This window comes from Elgaria multicarinata, chromosome 4, assembly GCF_023053635.1.
Source record: "Elgaria multicarinata webbii isolate HBS135686 ecotype San Diego chromosome 4, rElgMul1.1.pri, whole genome shotgun sequence".
NCBI lineage: Eukaryota > Metazoa > Chordata > Lepidosauria > Squamata > Anguidae > Elgaria > Elgaria multicarinata.
The window spans coordinates 14,928,523-14,949,197 of NC_086174.1; the positions used below are offsets into that span (position 1 = coordinate 14,928,523).

At 42.5% G+C, this 20,675-nt stretch overlaps 1 protein-coding gene across 1 annotated transcript in view; it reads right to left on the reverse strand.

The window, feature by feature from the left end:
* Positions 1-20,675, reverse strand: part of SPTBN1 (spectrin beta, non-erythrocytic 1) — a 252,252-nt gene that overhangs the window by 179,230 nt on the left and 52,347 nt on the right. The window contains exon 2 of the mRNA XM_063123818.1: positions 2,651-2,850. Coding sequence (XP_062979888.1) covers positions 2,651-2,798 — 148 coding nt within the window. The 5' untranslated portion in view covers positions 2,799-2,850. The remainder of the gene's footprint in view (positions 1-2,650; positions 2,851-20,675) is intronic.

Below are 20,675 nucleotides of genomic sequence, written 5' to 3' on the forward strand. Positions count from 1 at the left end.
TGCTTCTAATGCTATAAATACCAGTTTTTATTGTGAACTATTCACCTCCTTAAACTGACATGGTAAAATCACTTTTGTGGTAGCTTTATCATATAAAAATAATAATACACAGCTAAGGCACAACTTAAATGGAATAATGATAAAAAACTTCAAAGAGATATCTTTATAAAACCATGGAATATTTCGCAAACATTTTCTTATATTCTGAAAGATTTTTCTTGAAGGGATACTCATACCATCACAGCAACTGACAGGTAAAGTAACATTTGATAGACAAGCAGTTAAAAGGTATGATTTTAGCCCTTCGATATTGTGTTGACTGAATGGGGCAGGACTGAATGGGACAGGATCACATCTGTTGCTCCCCATGTATTCAGTAAAAGTCGTGAAAAGGAATATATGCACTTAAGCTGTGCATTCACACAAGCTTTTCCACACTATTGGGAACCCTTTCACACCTTCCACTGCAAATTTGGAGACTGAGGAGGAGGTAGAACCAGTGGGCATGATCGTGCTCCCCTTCCACAAATTCAGTGAACGCAACAGGGAAGGTGAAAAAGTGCAGAAAAGGGCAACTAAAATGATGAAGGGGCTGGAGCATCTCCCCTACAAGAGAAGGTTACATCAACTAGGATTGTTTAGCCTGGAAAAAAGGAGGCTAAGAGGAGACATGATAGAGGTGTACAAATTATGCATGGTGTGGAGAAGGTGGATAGGGAGACATTTTTCTCCCTCTCTCAAAATACTAGAACCTGGGGTCATCCCATGAAACTGATTGGTGGGAGATCCAGGACAAATAAAACAAAGTAAAATTATGGAACTCACTACCACAAGATGTAGTGATGGCCACCAATTTGGATGGCTTTAAAAGGGGGTTTGGATAAATTCCTGGAGGCGAAGGCTATCAATGACTACTAGCCCTGATGGTTGTGTGCTATCTCCAGTATTCGATGCAGTAAGCCTGTGTGCATCAGTTGCTGGGGAATATGGGTGGGAGGGTGCTGTTGCACCATGTCCCGCTTGTTCATCCCTGGCCGATGGCTGGTTGGCCACTGTGCGAACAGAGTGCTGGACTAGATGGACCCTTGGTCTGATCCAGCATGGCACTACTTACGTTCTTTTGAAAACAGTGTTCTTGCCTTGAGATGTACGTCTTCAACTAAGTCTTATTTTAGATGCTTTGGCGTCCCTTGAAAAGCGAATCAGACACTACAGACATTTCCAGAAGGAACCTAAGTTCACAGCAGCCACAGCCATAAATGCATTTTCTGGTAACATGTCTTTCTGGAGTGGAACTAGTAAGGAGTATATTCATTACTTTTCAGAGTACCTTTTCCTATCATTTATAAACAACTATTAACACTGCATATCCTGTAAAATGCTGTGCCGTTCTTGATATGGAATTGTTATTATTAAGAGTAACAACGCAACAATCTCAATAACATTTTCTAAAGTAGCAATCAAATGTATAAAGGTTGCCTAAAAGTAGATAAAGGGGTGATGCAAGTGTGTCAGGGTTGCCTTCACACATAGCTTATTAGTTTGGACATAACAGTAAACAATAATGCAGGGGTTTCCAACATGGGTGTCATGGCGCCGGTGCTCCAATGGTGCCCACAAAGCTCTCCCTTTCCTGCCCCCTCCCAAAAAACTGTTAGAGCAGTGTTCTTTCCCTCCCTTTCTAATCTCTAGCCTCCTTCTTTCTCTCCTCTTCCTCACCCCACTTTGCCTTACTATTTCCCTCACGCTTCCAGCTTCTAGCCTATTTCCACCCCACCTCTTTACCTTGCTGTTTCTCCCCACAACCAGCCTCTAGCCTTGCTCTGTCTCTCCCCTCTACCCATCTGCCTTGCTATTTTCCCTTCCCTCCCAACCTTTGCCTCACTATTTCTCTCTCTCCGTCTTCTTTAGCTCACTTTTGACCAGCCATTTTGAGACTAGCCACTTCCTCCATGGGACGGATTTTGTGGTGGTGCCCACAGCAATTTCTCAAATTCCTAAATGTGCTCATGGATCCAAAAAGATTGGGGGGGGGGGGGGCTGCCATAGTGTGTTCAAACCGTGGTTTGCAAACGAGCTTCGGATCCCGACGAGCTTCGGATCCGCCTGGCGCCTACACTGTACTCCTTGTGTCGCCAGCTGAAGACCTTTTTATTCACTCAGTATTTTAACACTTAATTTTAACTTAAATTTAAATTTTACTGTTTTAACTCTGTATTTTAATCTTATATCAATTTTGCTGCGTGGTTTTATCCTGGTTGCGCTTTTTATACTGTATTTTGTATTTCTGCTTTTAACCTGTTGGTTGTTTTATTGTGGTTTTAGTTTTTGTGAACCGCCCAGAGAGCTTCGGCTAAATGGGCGGTATAAAAATGTAATAAATAAATAAATAAATAAATAAACCATGATTTGATGCTACAACTGAGACAACTTGTTGTGTGCTTTTTTTCACTAAGAGACAAGATATGTTATTATGGTTAAACTGAGCCCCTTGTTAAAGAACACTCCTGATAAAGGAATATCAGCTCTGCTCCCTGGATTTGGCACGTACAGCCCTAAAACTCAGAATCTGTTTAACAACAGCATTGTGCTGGGTCTATACAGCACAACTGAATAATTGCAGCAATGGCAGAGGGAGCAAAATTCCTACCTGCTAAGGCTTTAATGCGAGACCTCTCAAACAGCCGTGCGGAACTGTTCTCGTTGTCCCAATCATCAACATCCCAGCGGTTGTTAACATCACTATATTGCTGTTGGATTTCAATATTGTCATAGTCTGTTGCCACTGTTGTCGTCATCTTGAATCTTCTTAAGCGAGCCTCGACATCAGCTACTCCTCAGAAATCTCTTCTGTAAGGAATGGGGAGGAGAGAAGATAATTATTGATTACTTAGAAGTTTTCAAATGAAGGTAATAGCACCCTTCATATTTATATTGGGCAGTATCCAATGTGGTCAGCATGCTAGCGGGGCCCACCGCGACTGCATCAAGAAACCAGAGGATTCCGAAGCACCCGGAAACAAATGAAAATGCTTGTTTCTGGAACAAGGCAGGGCAGCTGAACTTGTAGAAAGGCGCTCCATCAACCTGTCCCACTCAGGAAATGAGTATTTTTGCTAATTTCCGGGGTTGCTGTCAGAAGCTCTAGTTCCTGCTGCGCCCACTAGCACAACAGAAATAATGGGAGCGCAGTGGCTATATTGGACATTGCCCATTTCCCCCCTGAATGCTTGGAAAGCTTTGCATATATCACTCATTTCCAATTGTCCAGGCCCAGGAACCACATTTAACCTCCACCTACAACACTGGATTTTAATGTTTTACATGGATATGATTATGTCTGTCTTTTCCCATCATTGCTTTCCCTTTTCTGTCTCCTGTTCTTTCTCTTTCTCCTAATCCATCCTTCCTCAATCTAGCGCCCTCCATGTGTGTTGGACCTAGGGTGACCATATGGAAAAGAGGACAGGGCTCCTGTATCTTTAACAGTTGTATTGAAAAGGGAATTTCAGCAGGTGTCATTTGTAGGCTTGCAGCACCTGGTAAAATTCCCTCTTCATTAAAGCTGCAAGAGCCCTGCCCTCTTTTGCATCTGGTCACTCTAGTATAGCTCATGCTGTTTTAACTGTTGTGATGAAGAGGGAATTTCACCAGGTGCTGCATGCATACCATTGTTAACCTCCTGTTAACCTTCAAAGCTTTTCACGGTCTAGCTCCTTCCTATCTCTCCTCTCTCATCTCACACTATTGCCCCGCTCGTGCTCTTCGCTCCTCTGATGCCATGTTTCTCGCCTGCCCAAGGGCCTCTACTTCCCTTGCTCGGCTTCGTCCATTCTCTTCTGCTGCCCCTTACGCCTGGAACGCTCTTCCAGAACATTTGAGAACTACAAGTTCAATCGCAGCTTTTAAAGCTCAACTAAAAACTTTTCTTTTTCCTAAAGCTTTTAAAACTTGATGTTGTGCGGACTTTACACTGTTAGTTTTACCCTACCCTGTGCCTGCTTACCTTACCCTGTGCCTGTTGGCATTCTCTTCCCCTCCTTATTGTTTTACTATGATTTTATTAGATTGTAAGCCTATGCGGCAGGGTCCCGCTATTTACTGTTTTACTCTGTACAGCACCATGTACATTGATGGTGCTATATAAATAAATAAATAAATAATAATAATAATAATAATAATAATAATTGACACCTGCTGAAATTCTCTGTTCTATACAGTTGTTAAAGATACAGGAGCGCTGTCCTCCTTTTCATACAGTCACCCTAGTTAGACCACAACTCCCAACATCTCCCTAGCCAGCCCTATTGACTAAGGGACGTTGGGAGTTGCAGTACAGCAAATATGGAGGGCACCAGATTGGGGAAAGCTGTCCTAATCTCTTCCCTGTCTTTTGCTTCCTCTCTAAAAACCCAAATAGAAACCCAAAAACCAAACAAACCAAAAGCAAATGACAGCTGTGCCACGGCCCACTTCAGAGCAGGGGTTCAATGGAAGACTAATGACACAGCTTTCTGCTGTGTCAGGAGCTTCCAGGATGAGCACCATGACACCACAGCTCTGTGCACAGCTGTCCCCTGGGCTGAGTGACCAGGGCTGCAGTTTGGAATATCTCCCAGGGTTTCTGGGTACTGTTTTGACTCCCCCACCCAGGCTGCCCACTGGGTCTCCTCATAAAAACATACAAAAAGATCCTGCTTGGTGTGGATTAGGCCAAAGCTTTAAAAAATGAACCCCATATTAATTGTTCGTCCTAATATATCACAAGTATTTCACCTGAAATATTTGAGGGGGGTGACTAGGGTGACCATATGAAAAGGAGGACAGGGCTCCTGTATCTTTAACAGTTGTATTGAAAAGAAAATTTCAGCAGGTGTCATTTGTATATATGAAGAACCTGGTGCAATTTCCTCTTCATCACAATATTTAAAGCTGCAAGTGCCCTGCCCTCTTTTAAATCTGGTCACTCTAGTATAGCTCCTGCACTTTAACTGTTGTGAGGAAGAGGGAATTTCACCAGGTTCTCCATGTATACAAATAACACCTGCTGAAATTCCCTTTTCTATGCAACTGTTAAAGATAGGGTTTCATAGGGTCACCCTAGGGGTGATGGAATTAAAGTACACTTAGTGCAATTTAAATGTTATATTATGTAGAAACTTTTATTTGAATCCTTGGCCTAATCTACACCAAGCAAGATATTACACTATGAAAGCAGTATGAAAGCGGTATATAAAAGGCAGGAGCCACACCAAGCAGGATATAGCGGTATGAAAGCAGTATGAAACATACACATACCGGTATATGGTATGTGTCAATGGGCCCTAACAGTTGTCAGTGCACTTCAATACCGCTATAAAGCAGTAGTGTGGCTCCTGCTTTATATATACCCCTTTCACAGTGCAATATCCTACTTGGTGTGGATTAGGCCCTTGTAAAAATTTAAAGACAACAGCATGCACTAAAAAACTGCCACATTAATTAAAAAAACCTGTTCATGATATGCTGATGGCAACTATTTCAAGAGACTTCAGTTTTCTGCCACTGAAATTGGTGGGGCACTCTTTTATTTTAGCATCCTAGTTTTCTGCAGCCCACCCGTGACACTATCTTATTGGTTCAGAATTTTCAGATTTTGCCTGAGTGTTGATATCTGCAAGTAGGCAAAGAAAACACACACAAATCTCTCTCTCTCCCCCTAGCTAACTGATGCCACCTACTGACAAATTAAATTGGGTTCCATTTTCACGACAGCCACAGCAAAACATGTATAATTTCCCGGTGAGGAACACAGTTTATGAAAGAAATTATGATACACTCAGATATGGTGCCATTTGGACAGATAGGTACTCCAAACCCGGACTAAGCACTGTGAAAATGGTAAATCTATTCAAAAAATATTTTAACCTTTGCTTTTTTGTTCTGTTTTGCTTCCTACCTTACTTTTCGGATAATAAAATGCCTAGGATAAAACTCAGTTCATTTTACCCATCAGATTTTCACCTGTAAATCTGTGAAGCAAGCCTTTTTAGTACCACAAAAGTAGTCAGAAGGATGCCTAAAATCCCTTTATAGAAAGAATTGTCTGAAATAATAGTCAGGACCTTCTAGCTCATCTGACCTGGAAATCTCTTTGCATGAGCTGCCAAGACGAAGCACCGTCTTTTTAAAAACACATTTTCAAAAAATTACACTTGCTTATTTTTCACTTCCGGGTTGACATTTCCCCATAGGAGGTACCTTCGGCCTCCATCTATTCAGCGTGCTTTCTATTATTTGGCTGACGAACAATGAGAAAGGATTATGCAACTGTGATTAAGCCACCTGATAAGAATGTTGCTAGAGCAACGCCAGTGATTTCATGAACGTTTTACTTAGGGAACTGGTGCAAACCGGATTGCTTCAGAGGGACTTCCTTTGACCTCGCAGGCTCTTGGACAAGACCCTTCTATTGACTGAAAACCACACGCAAATCCATTGGATTCAATCTTTACATATGTGGCATTAATTGTGCGATTTGAGTATTAGGTACATCTTTGCTAGATTCACATAAATAGTTAAGAAGATAAGAAGAGCCATATTGGATCAGACCAAGGGTCCATCTAGTCCAGCACTCTGTTCACACAGTGGCCAACCAGAGGCCTGTGAGAAATGCCCAAGTAGGACATGAGAGAAACAGCACACACACCCCACTCATGTTCCCCAGCAACTGGTATACATACGCTTACTGCCTCTGACACTGGAGGTAGCATATAGGTCCGCCTGGCACCTACACTGTACTCTTTTCGTCGCCAGCTGAAGACCTTTTTATTCTCTCAGCATTTTAACACTTAATTTTAACTTAAATTTAAATTTTACAGTTCTAACTCTGTATTTTAATCTTATATCAATTTTGCTGCGTGGTTTTATCCTGGTTATGGTTTTTATATTGTACCGTATTTCTTCAATTCTAAGACGCACTTTTCCCCCAATATAAACATCTCTAAAAACGGGCTGCATCTTAGAATCGATGGCGTCTTAGAATCGCCTGCAAAGTGCGCTGTTATCCCTCCACCCTGCTCTCGATGCCCAGGCGGCTCAAGGGCTTGTTGAGCACCTAAGTGGCCCTGCACTCACCATGTAGGCTGGGGAATGTGTTTGGCCCGATTGGGGGCCTCAGCGACGATCCACGGCTGCCCTGGGCCTATTTGTGCTCCCCAGAGCTAACCGGGCTCACGTACACACCAACGGAGCTCCGAGCCCTAAGCGGGCCCCGCCCACCACACCACGAGCACAGCCGGCCAGGTTGGGCCTAGTGGGCATGGCTATGCGGCTCCAGCCGGGTCGGGCCTGGCGCGCGCCTCGCCTTGCACATGGGGCCGGGGCGGACGGGCGGGCGCCGCAGGGCTCGCGGAGGGTTGTGCGAGGCGGGCAGGCGCCGCTGGCTTCTGTGCGGTGGAGGAGGTGCAGTAGCGCCGGCTGGGAAGACAGAGGCGACACCTGGAGGTGAGTTGCTGGGCTGGGGTGCAGGCGGGACGCGCTCCGGGACTTGCAGCTGCGCCGTTCTCATGCAACGTGTGTGGCAGAGGAGCCCAGGGCGCCGCTGGGCCAGGGGCGGCAGTGCACGTGCGGCCAGCTCCTTCGTGCCTCAGGAAATTTCCACAGCCCATCTAGCCATGCCTGGAAGAGGCCCCTCAGCACTGGCAGCTGGAGTTGGCTCAAAGGTGGGCGCCTCGCGAACGAGCCCCTCCCGCTCCCCGCAAGAAGTGGTGGCAGCTGGTAAAGCCTCCGGGCCCTTGCACGTGCTCCCCGGTCGGCCCCCACCCCCGGCAGGTACCCTCCGCCCAGCAGGGCCCACCCCACCAGGCAACGTGGGCCTGCGACATTAGGGGTAAGTGCCTCGTTTTTGGCTTACTTGTAACCTGTCCCAGCCCTGTGGCGCCAAAACTGTTGGCCCAATCAGAATTGGCCACATCTCTTCCCTTACCTGCCTGCAATCCGCTCCACATGTATGGCAGAATACTTTTTCCCCATATAAACATCTCTAAAATGGGGTGCGTCTTAGAATCGAAGAAATACGGTATTTTGTATTTGTGTTTTTAACCTGTTGGTTGTTTTATTATGGTTTTAATTTTTGTGAACCGCCCAGAGAGCTCCAGCTATTGGGCGGTATAAAAATGTAATAAATAAATAAATAAATAAAATATAGCTATCAAGATTAGTAGCCACTGATAGTCTTTTCTTCCATGAATATGTCTAACACACACACACCACCTTTAAAGTCATCCAAATTGGTACCCAACACTACATCTTAAGGTAGCAAATTCCATAGTTTTAACAATGTGCTGTGAGAGAATGTAGTTTCCTTTTATCTGTCCTGAATCTTCCATTAATCAGCCTCATGGGATGATCCTAGGTAGGGTGACCATATTTTGGAAACCAAAAAGGAGGACAACATGGTCGCCCCCAAGGGGGCGTGTCCAGCACCAAGGGGGCGTGCCCACCCGAACATAGCCTTGGTCACATGTCTGATTTTACAGCACACATTTAAGACAAATCTGTTCTACCTAACATCTTAATGTTAAAATCACTGAAATAAAGAACAAGTGAGAGATTCAATGTATCTGAAATTAACTTCACTCACTCCTACTTTTGTAGGTTTTGCTGTACTTTGAAGCTTTTGCTATACTCTGTGTGTTACATTCTCCCCTTCCCTCAAATAACTTTTCTGACTGTATCTTCACTCATTGTAAGCTGCTGTTGTTGTTAACAGGGTTTGCTACTGGCCCCAGATCTGTTTCAAATTTGGTATGGCTAAAGCTCTACCTAAAAGCTATCATGGTGCCAACTTTCAGCTCTTTATCTTTAAAAATGACAGTTTAAAAAATAATAATTTTAAAACCTAATTTTTTAAAAAAATCCTAAAAAATCAATGGATGAACGGATCTGTTTCAAATTTGGTGTGGCTAAGGCTCTACCTAAATCCTATCATGGTACAAAGTTTCATCTCTTTATCTTTAAAAATGACAATTTAAAAAATAATAATTTTAAAACCTCAATTTTTAAAAAATTCCTAAAAAATCAATGAATGAACGGATCTGTTTCAAATTTGGTGTGTCTAAAGCTCTACCTAAATCCTTTCATGGTGCAAAGTTTCATCTCTTTATCTTTAAAAACAACAATTTTAAAAATAATAATTTTAAAACCTCAATTTTTAAAAAATTCCTAAAAAATCAATGGATGAACGGATCTGTTTCAAATTTGGTATGACTAAAGCCCTTCCTAAGAGCTACCATTGTGCCAAGTTTCATGTCTTTATCTTAAAAAAATGACAGTTATAAGCATTTTTGTTAATTCCCATTAGAGCTGCTCTTTGGGGGGGGAATTCGGATTTCCCCTCCCCTCCCGGATTTGTCATCAAAAAACCGGGCAAATCCGGGCAAATCCGGTCATATGGTCACCCTAAGTTTTAACTTCATCATGAGAGATGAAGAGAAACGTCTCCCAGTCCACTTTCTCCACACTATGCTTAATTTTGTACATCTTCATTAATTTCTTCCTTCTTCACCTTTTCTTTCCCCCTAAGCTAAACAGTCCCAGACATTGTAACCTTTCCTCACTGGGGAGTTGTTCCACCCTCTTTATCACGTTGGCTGCACTTTTCCCAACTCTACAATATCCATTTTTTAAGGTGTTAAACCTCACTTTAACACATTCTGATCAGACTGATGTCCCACACTGTTCTCACTTTAAACCCCATATTTTTTTCTCAGGGCCTGTTATTACTTTACTGAAGTATCATAGTATCGTTGCCAAAAATTGTGAGAATGTGAGAAAGGACGATCTTGGTGGTTGCTCACAAACACTGGAACTCTTTGCCAAGGGAGGACTGTAAAGTTCTATTTCTGTTGTCCTTCTGCTGGTGAGCAAACACATTCTTATTCAGACAGGCATTTGGTGTTTCAGCTGACTCGCTGCTGAAATACATTTTAATTTCATGGGTGCTATTATATTTATTTCTTACTAATCAGTTTTTCTTTGTTTTTATTTTATTTGATGAGTTCTAAAATAATACCTTTGCTATTTTATCTGTATTTTATTGTTAACCGCTTCAAAGACTATTTTTTAGTGCAAAGGGGGATATCAATTTAATAAATAAATAAATATCACAGTCAATCAAGTTTTATTGTACAGTCACAGACCTGTTAAAACAACAACAAAATAGAGCACCAAAAAGAAATAAACCCTCTAACATAAAATGAAATTAAAATAAAAAGATGAAAAGATGAAACATCAAAATTAAAATAAGAAAAGGCCAAACTACACCTAAATCAACATAATTCTTTTATGAATCTTTGCAACAGAAAAGAGAAATTTGACAAATATTTCCATTTGTCAATGTCAGCCAATAAAAAAGCAAGATACCACTCAAAAGCCTTTCCCGGGTATTTTAATTAAATAGGAGTAAGTAATCCTTTTCTCTAATCTCTGTATAAATTACATACAAATCCCCCATGTGTTCAGGTCTCTATGTGCTTCACAGGAACAAAACAATTCAATGTAAATATTACCAGCGCAGAACTCACTTTTATCCGGATGTCTCTGGGTATGTAATTTTCATACACAGCAGATGAGATGGTAAACCTGTTTCTAGACCAACATCCTCCAACTTGGTGCCCTCCAGATGGTTTAGACTTCAACGCCCCAGTCAATGGCCAATGAGCAGGAATGCTGGGAGTTGTTGTCCAAAACAACTAGAGAGCATTTACTTATTTAAATTTGTTTTCCACCCAGTGGCCATGTTTAACAATGTAAGAACATAAGCGCCATGCTGGATCAGACCAAGGGTCCATCTAGTCCAGCACTCTGTTCACACAGTGGCCAACCAGCTGTTGGCCAGGGACCAACAAGCAGGACATGGTGCAATAGCACCCTCCCATCCATGTTCCCCAGCAACTGGTGCACACAGGCTTACTGCCACGAATACTGGAGATAGCACACAACCATCAGGGCTACTAGGCATTGATAGCCTTAGCCTCCAGGAATTTATCCAACTCCCCTTGAAAGCCATCCAAATTAGTGGTGATCACTACATCTTGTGTTAGTGAGTTCCAGGGTGGATTTGATTTAAATCAATTTGAGTTAAATCATGATTTAAATCACTACTCAGAAAGACTCGATTTAATCATGTGACACACACACCCCTCTATTCATTGAATTTTTTGAAACTTCACACTTAAGAGGTAAGGGGCTGATTCTGTGTACATAGATTTGCAAAGGAACAATGGGATTGTGATCTCTGCAGACACAAATTCACAGTTTTAAGAACTGTAAAACCAAGCATCTGTGATAATATCTTCTAGATAGAAAAACTGCCCAATAATCTTACAGAAACCTCTCAATATTTGACAAACCACATTGTGAATGGATTAATGGAATTCATTTACCAAAAAAATTAAACATCGCATGAATATACAGCCTCAAGCTACATAATTAAAAACTAATCCTTATTTCATGATGCATAACCTTTGGACTATAATGTACCTTAAATAGAAAACTATCTTTAGATAGATTTTTACTCAAAAAGCATTTTATTAAAACAAATCCAATTTAAATTAAAAAATCTGATATTTTTTATTTTTTTAAAAAAAATAATTGATTTTTATCCACCCTGGTGAGTTCCATAATTTAACTATGCACTGTGTGAAGAAGTACTTCCTTTTATTTGACCTGAATCTTCCACCAATCAGCTTCATGGGATGACCCCAGGTTCTAGGATTTTGAGAGAGGGAGAAAAATGTCTCCCTAACCACATTATGTTCGCACATAATGATACGCCAAAACATGCTCCTCCCTTCATGCATGTGGGTAAAACAAACCAGAAATGGAAAGCTTTGGGTGACATCCAAAGCTGGACGCCTGTTTTGTTGCTCCCAAACAAGCCAGTCTTGTGCGCCAATAATAAACCAAGGTTTATTGTTGGCTTGCAAATTCTGCCTTATGACCAAAACGAAAAATGAACGTCTGTGAATTGTGTAACATTTGAGGGAGTTAGATCAAGCTGGAGCGTGTTCAGAAGAGGGCAACCAGGATGATCAGAGGTCTAGAAACAAAGCCCTATGAAGAGAGACTGAAAGAACTGGGCATGTTTAGCCTGGAGAAGAGAAGATTGAGGGGAGACATGATAGCACTCTTCAAATACTTAAAAGGTTGTCACACAGAGGAGGGCCAGGATCTCTTCTCGATCCTCCCACAGTGCAGGACACGGAATAACGGGCTCAAGTTAAAGGAAGTCAGATTCCGGCTGGACATCAGGAAAAACTTCCTAACTGTTAGAGCAGTGCGACGGTGGAATCAGTTACCTAGGGAGGTTGTGGGCTCTCCCACACTAGAGGCATTCAAGAGGCAGCTGGACAACCATCTGTCAGGGATGCTTTAGGGTGGATTCCTGCATTGAGCAGGGGGTTGGACTCGATGGCCTTGTAGGCCCCTTCCAACTCTGCTATTCTATGATTCTATGATTCTATGATAAGTCTACAGCTATTGTTCATTCACATATCTGAATTCATTTTATTATATGTAAATACAGAACTGCCTAAGGACTTGTAATGAGGCTAAATCAGAGAAGAAACTAATTTTCCCCCTTTAATTTTCTAATAATAACTATTTTAAAAAATGAAACCAAATTCTTAACTTGCCATGGAACGGTGTGTATATTTAATAAAGTAAAAGAAATACCACTTTTAAAACTATCTGAACTTGTTGTTCTTGGGGAAATGTTAATTTTCCTCTCTCCAGACCTATTTAAAAGTAAAATTGGAGGACTTCCTGTCTCTTCCACTCCATTCCTTTCCATGGGCCACATTCATCTCATGTTTGGCCCAAGATCATAAACTTTTATTGGATAATCTGGGCTTTCCCAGTCCTCCCGAGAGGTTGCTGTACAAAAGAGGCCCTTTTAAAGAAACACTCATGGCTGTGACTGGCATAATAAAAGCATTATTATGAAAGGGCAAAGTCAGTACCATGGAGCCAAGCTGACCGACAGCTGAAGGAAAAAACGCAGCAGAAAGACAGTAAGAAAAGCTAAGGGCAAAAACACACACAGATGCTGCTGTAAAGCAAATCTTAACAGAGACTTTCTAAAGAATTCATATCAGGCTGCTTTCAGCTTTTCCTGGCTAAAATTTGTTAGTTTTTTCTTTTTTTGAAGGCAAACATGGAACTTGAAGGAATCTAGAATCTTCATTGCTAATAACTAGTGTTGTGTGTACTCAATATTTATATCACAGGTTGCGAACCTCTTTCCGCCTCAGGGTCAAATTCAGTTTTGAAGAAGCTCTGGGGACCACATTCCCAAGGCAAAAAGGATGGGGCCAAAACACGAAAAATACCCCAAACACCAGCATATTTTAGTTTAAAGCTGGGGTTGGACAAGAAGCTATAGACTAGGGCTGTGCACTGCCTCAAGGCTGAACCCCGAATCCAAACCGAAGTGGGCCAAAGCACCCCAAAGTGGATCGGCATGGGTCTGAAGCACTTCGGGCACTTTGACCCAATTCAGGGCGGTGGTGAGCTGCTACCTCTTCCTGCCACAAGGCCAAACAGGAGTCTATTGGACTCCCTGCTCACCCCCAGAATCCCAAACTAGTACTCCTGCCACCCAAGGGACTGACCTTAGCCATGCGTCCTCGATTAGAGCCACCATGTTAATACAGACGGTAAAAACAAGACCTGGAGCTGACTGTAGTTCAGATCATGAACTTCTTATTGCACAATTTAGAATCAAACTAAAGAGAATAGGGAAGACCCACAGATCAGTTAGATATGAGCTCACTAATATTCCTAATGAATATGCAGTGGAAGTGAAGAATAGATTTAAGGGACTAGATTTAGTAGATAGGGTCCCGGAAGAACTATGGACAGAAGTTTGCAACATTGTCCAAGAGGTGGCAACAAAAAACATCCCAAAGAAAAAGAAAACCAAGAAGGCAAGATGGCTGTCTGCTGAGACACTGGAAGTAGCCCAAGAAAGAAGGAAAGCAAAAGGTAGTGATAGGGGGAGATATGCCCAATTAAATGCAAAATTCCAGAGGTTAGCCAGAAGAGATAAGGAATTATTTTTAAACAAGCAATGCGCAGAAGTGGAAGAAGACAATAGAATAGGAAGGACAAGAGACCTCTTCCAGAAAATTAGAAACATCGGAGGTAAATTCCAGGCAAAAATGGGTATGATCAAAAACAAAGATGGCAAGGACCTAACAGAAACAGAAGAGATCAAGAAAAGGTGGCAAGAATATACGGAAGATCTGTATAGGAAGGATAATAATACTGGGGATAGCTCAGACGGTGTGGTCAGAGAGTTAGAGCCAGACATCCTGAAGAGTGAGGTCGAATGGGCCTTAAGAAGCATTGCTAATAACAAGGCAGCAGGAGACGACGGTATCCCAGCTGAACTGTTTAAAATATCGCAAGATGATGCTGTCAAGGTGATGCATGCCATATGCCAGCAAATTTGGAAAACACAAGAATGGCCATCGGACTGGAAAAAATCAACTTATATCCCCATACCAAAAAAGGGAAACACTAAAGAATGTTCAAACTATCAGACAGTGGCACTTATTTCACATGCCAGCAAGGTAATGCTCAAGATCCTGCAAGGTAGACTCCAGCAATTCATGGAGCGAGAATTGCCAGATGTACAAGCTGGGTTTAGAAAAGGCAGAGGAACTAGAGACCAAATTGCCAATATCCGCTGGATAATGGAGAAAGCCAGGGAGTTCCAGAAAAACATCTATTTCTGTTTTATTGACTATTTTAAAGCCTTTGACTGTGTGGATCATAACAAACTGTGGCAAGTTCTTGGTGGTATGGGGATACCAAGTCATCTTGTCTGCCTCCTGAGGAATCTGTATAACGAACAAGTAGCAACGGTAAGAACAGACCACGGAACAACGGACTGGTTTAAGATTGGGAAAGGAGTACGGCAGGTTTGTATACTCTCACCTTACCTATTCAACTTGTATGCAGAACACATCATGCGACGTGCTGGGCTTGACGAATCCAAGGCTGGAGTTAAAATCGCAGAAAGAAACATTAACAATCTCAGATATGCAAATGACACCACATTGATGGCTGAAAACGAGGAGGAGCTGAGGAGCCTTATGACAAAGGTGAAAGAAGAAAGTGCAAAAGCTGGGTTGCAATTAAACCTCAAAAAAACCAAGATTATGGCAACCAGCTTGATTGCTAACTGGCAAATAGAGGGAGAAAACGTGGAGGCAGTGACAGACTTTGTATTTCTGGGCGCAAAGATTACTGCAGACGCTGACTGCAGCCAGGAAATCAGAAGACGTTTACTTCTTGGGAGGAAAGCAAAGACAAATCTTGATAAAATAGTTAAGAGCAGAGACACCACACGGACAACAAAGGTCCGCATAGTTAAAGCAATGGTATTCCCCGTAGTAACCTATGGCTGCGAGAGCTGGACCATAAGGAAAACTGAGCGAAGGAAGATAGATGCTTTTGAACTGTGGTGTTGGAGGAAAATTCTGAGAGTGCCTTGGACTGCAAGAAGATCAAACCAGTCCATACTCCAGGAAATAAAGCCAGACTGCTCACTTGAGGGAATGGTATTAAAGGCAAAACTGAAGTACTTTGGCCACATAATGAGAAGACAGGATACTCTGGAGAAGAGGCTGATGCTAGGGAAAGTGGAAGGCAAAAGGAAGAGGGGCCGACCAAGGGCAAGATGGATGGATGATATTCTGGAGGTGACAGACTTGACCTTGGGGGAGCTAGGGGTGGTGACAGCCGACAGAAAGCTCTGGCGTGGGCTGGTCCATGAAGTCACGAGGAGTCGGAAGCGACTGAACGAATAAACAACAACAACAAGGTTGCAAACTACAATGGCCATAAAAATACATTTGCGACCGTAAGTCTAGGAAAACGACACCCCCCATCTTCGTTTAACATGGCAGCTCTAATCATGGACTCCCAGTGGGCAGCTGCTCAGCTGGCGTCTGGAAACCTGCAACAGCTGACCTGCTTTGTGGGTATTCCAAACCTCACTTTGGAACCAAATTCAAAGTGTGTCAGCCTAGTCTTGCAGTGCTGCAAGCCAAATCAAGGCCAATTTGTAAGTCCCGAATCCACCTTCAAGGCGGGTCGGGGGGTGGGGCTGTGCACACACCTACTATAGAGAGCACTAAAGCTCCATCCCCTGGAACAACTTGGTGCCCTCCAGAAATCCCAGCATCTCCCATACATCCATGCTGGCTGGGGGATGCTGGGAATTGTAATCAAACCCATCTGGAAGGTACCAGGTTGGGAAAAGCTTCCCTGAACCATGGGAAAAAATATCCAGCATCTCCCTTGGCTTCTGTAATTACTGTGTGTTCACACACACTTTCACACATCCTGACCAAAAAGGCTAGAAAATTAAAAATAAAAGCCAAGAGTAGAATTCTGTACCCAGTACCATAGTTTCTCTCTCTCTCTCTCTCTCTCTCTCTCTCTCCCGCCCTCCTGTGTGTGTCACCTAGCGGTGACAACATTACACCAGTTTTAAAAACTCTTCACTGGCTGCCAATTAGTTTCCGGGCGAAGTATAAAGTGTTGGTTATCATCTTTAAAGCCCATGGTTTAAAGCTCATGGTTTTCTCCCGTACAATCTGCCCCACACACTCAGGTCCTCTGGGAAGAATTTACTCCAGCCAACAAAAACAAGGCTGACAACTATTACCCAGAGGACCTTTTCTTCTGCCACTCCCAGTTTGTGGAATGGCTTGCCGGGAGAGATACGTCAACTTAACAGTCTTCTAGAATTTAAGTAAGCCATAAAGAGTGATCTCTTCCAGCAAGCCTACCCAGTTGAATTTTAAGATGCCTGTTTAATAATGTGCTGCTTTTAATAATGTATTAGTTTTAAATGTTTGAATTAGTTATATGTATTTTATGGTGTTTGCATTTGTGTTGTACCCTGCCTCGATCCAGAGGGAGAGGCGGGTAACAAATAAATAAATAAATAAATTATTATTATTATTATTATTATTATTATTATTATTTGCACTTCCAAGAAATCACAGCATATAGACAGCCTTGCATATGAGTAACTGTCAGTAACATTCTCCATGTATATAAAGGACACGCGCAGGACATTTGCCTAGGGAAACAATGGCTCACTGGCATTCCATTGCCCCAGCTAAAGTTCTATGGCTGAAGATCTATGGCTCAGCTACTTTTTCATTTGTTCAGTGTCCAACCTGATGATTTCAGCAAGTGCTTTATAGGAGCTGAGCTGCTTTGATCAACCCCAGAGTCAGCATAAAGCAGGAAAGAGTCATATTGTCTGTCATCTGCTTACACCTGCACTTTCCAGTCGTGTGGACAGAACCTGTTAGAAAAAGACTTGAAAGAAATACGCCATATGGCAAAGGGTTGTTTTTTTTAAAAAAAAGATTTCTTTTCTCTTCTAGCAAAACATATAGGGCAATATCCAATGGAACTGTTGCACAAGCAGCCCCTCTCGTTGGTTCCATTGCACAAGTGGGACCCACCGCTAGTAAAACAGAGATGTAGCGCTTCCTATACGAAGTCCCAAAACAAGCAGAAATGCTCATTTCTGGATTGGGACAGTTCAGTGGACTGGTACAACAACCTAATTTCCTCTGTGGTTGGCCAGATGGTTCTGGGAAACCCACAGGGCAGTTTGTGAAGGTAACGGTACTCCTCTGTCATTTGTACCTGGTATCTTGTGGTATACTGTTTCCAAACGTAGAAGTCCTGCTAGCTGCTATGGCCAATAGCTGTTTGTTCAGCTATTGTCTCTGGATTTTTCTAGTCCTTTTAAAAGCCATCTAAGCTAGTGGTCATCACCACATCAAGTGTCAGTGTGTGAATTCTACAAAGACTATTTCACCCACTACGTTCTCAGCCATCCCTGGATAGGCACTAACACGCAACTCCTTTATGGGCAGTATCCAACACGGTTGTTGTATTCTGTTGTGCCCCTGCCGATTCCATTCTGCAAGCGAGAGCCACTGCTTGCACAATTTAGCACTTCCAGGAATAACCAGAAATGAGTGGAAATGCTCATTTCTGGAATGAGCAGGTCAGCAGAGCTAAGAACATAAGAAGAGCTTCGCTGGATCAGACCAAAGGTCCACCTAGTCCAGCACTCTGTTCACACAGTGGAGACAGCCAGCTGTCGACCAGGGACCAACAAAGCAGGACATGGTGCAACAGCACCCTCCCACCCATGTTCCCCAGCAACTGGTGCACACAGGCTTACTGCCTCTGCTACTGAGGGTGCACATAGCCATCACGACTAGTAGTCATTGATAGCCTTCTCCTCCCGGACTTTGTCCTATCGCCTTTTAAAGCCATCCAAATTGGTCGCCAACACTACATCTTGTGGTAGCTAATTCCATAGTTTAATTATGCGCTGCTTGAAGATGTACATCCAGTATAAGACTCAATGCTGAACCGTTGTTTGCCTTTGACCTAATCAGCTTGATCAAAATGTTACATTGGGGGATATCTAGTAAACTTAACCAGGGAAAGTTCATGAGAAAGCCGTTTTTAAACCCATACACTTCAAAGCACATTTTGAATATTAAAAGGGTCTCCTTTCTCTTGGCATCCTCTTCAAAACAAAAAGAAAGAGAGAATAGTTTATATGAAGCCATCGGGTGCAGCATTTCTTTTTCACAGGGCTTTCAAAGAAAATTACCAAAGGGCAGGACATGTGTATTTACTTCCATAAAAATACCGGATTTTAGTGCATTTATCTGATAAGAACAAAATAAGCAATTTGATCTAAACCATCTGAGAAAGAATAGTAGCGGTGTTTTTTTTAAGAGAATCAAAAAATCACACTCTCATTGCCTAACTTGGGAGAATCAAGCGGCTGGTGTTTAAACAGCAAAAGGTTATAGTTGCTGTAATCCTGTCTCAACCACATCTGGATTTACTTCACCATGTTCATTGTATCTTGACAGAATAATATTTGCTTTAAGGAGTTATTATCCCTTTGTAAAATATCCTCTCGTCAGTTTCAGGTTACCAGTAAAGCCAGAGGATTATCAAGGGGTTGTAGAAGCCTGTGTGGCAGCCAGCTAGCGGCTGAGTAACAACCCCAAAAGGCCTCAGCTCTATGCCAATGATCTACTCGCTGACTAATCTATTACTGGGCCAATTGTATTCTCCTGATGAGTCTTACAAATAAATAATCTGTTGGATTGGAAGGCTCCCACCCACCCACACGCAACTAGAGCAAGGATGCACAACCTCACACCCGTGGTCCAGATTCTCTTTCTCAGCCCCTTCTTTCCTCCAACCACCGATGCTTTGATGGTTCCCCAGCTTTTGTGTAGATTTTCCTCCATTCTAAAAGGCTGAAATGCCTCTCCTAATCCTTTGTTACTGGCAGCAATAGGGTGACCATATGGAAAGGAGGACAGGGCTCCTGTATCTTTAAGAGTTGTACAGAAAAGGGAATTTCAGCAGGTGTCTGTATGTATGCAGCACCTGGTGAAATTCCCTCTTCATCTCAACAGTTAAAGCCCTGCCCTTTGACCCGATACAAAAGAGGGCAGGGTTCCTGCAGCTTTAATTGTTGTGATGAAGAGGGAATTTCACCAGGTGCTGCATGCAGACAAATGACACCTGCTGAAATTCCCTTTTCTAGACAACTGTTAAAGATACAGGTGCCCCATCCTCCTTTCCATATGGTCACCCTAAATCAGACCCATGGTCCATTTTCTAACTACTGTAAATACTCACTAGCTTTACTGATATCAGTTCTTTCCTAACGCCCAGAGAGCTCCAGCTATTGGGCGGTATAGGAATGCAATAAATAAATAAATAAACGCTTTCACCTCATGTCCCTGGAAACTGGGTATGCCAAGGACTGAATCTGCCTACTTCTCCCTAAAGGAACAATGCTTAACTGATTGATAGGTTGCATTAAGCCAAGGATGGGGAATGTATGGTGGCCCTCCAGATGTTGTTGGACTGTGATTCTCATCACCCCCCACCATTGGCTAAGCTAGCTAGGGCTAATGGGGGTTGTAGTTCAACAACATCTGGAGAGCCACACATTCCCTATACCTGGATTAGATGATTTTAAAAGTTTCAATCGAATAAAAAGGTGCCTCCAATTAACGGAGCAACACACACATATGAAATATATAACTGAAAAGTGCAGGAAGTGGCATCAGAGGCTATAGAAGGAAGAATTGGCAAAAATTCCCTTTCTCTTTCCACCAGTAGGATCCCTCTGTTGGATCCAAAGCTTTCCATAGAAGGAAGGAGACTTTCCATTCATGGATGACAAAATCTGGATCCAACCTACAGTGTTTTGGGAGAAGTACTTGAATTAATACTGCAGCATCAGTTTCCCCAAAAGCAAAATGTACACTTGAAAGCCCTTCAGGTTCCATCTTGCCAGGCCTGCATCTCACTCACTGGATGAATTTCAGCTGTTAAACTGTTTCTCTGCTGTCCCCATCCATGCAGGTGGGATGTGTCCAATAGCTAGTAGCTACTAGCCATCAAAACATATCAGTAGGGAGTAAAAAATATATATAATTGCTTATACATCTTGTAGCCATTAATGCCGTTTGAAGAATCTTCTTCGCTTATTTGTTAATCAAAGCACTAGAAAAAAAGGTAGTCTTCTCGCTTGATGGACA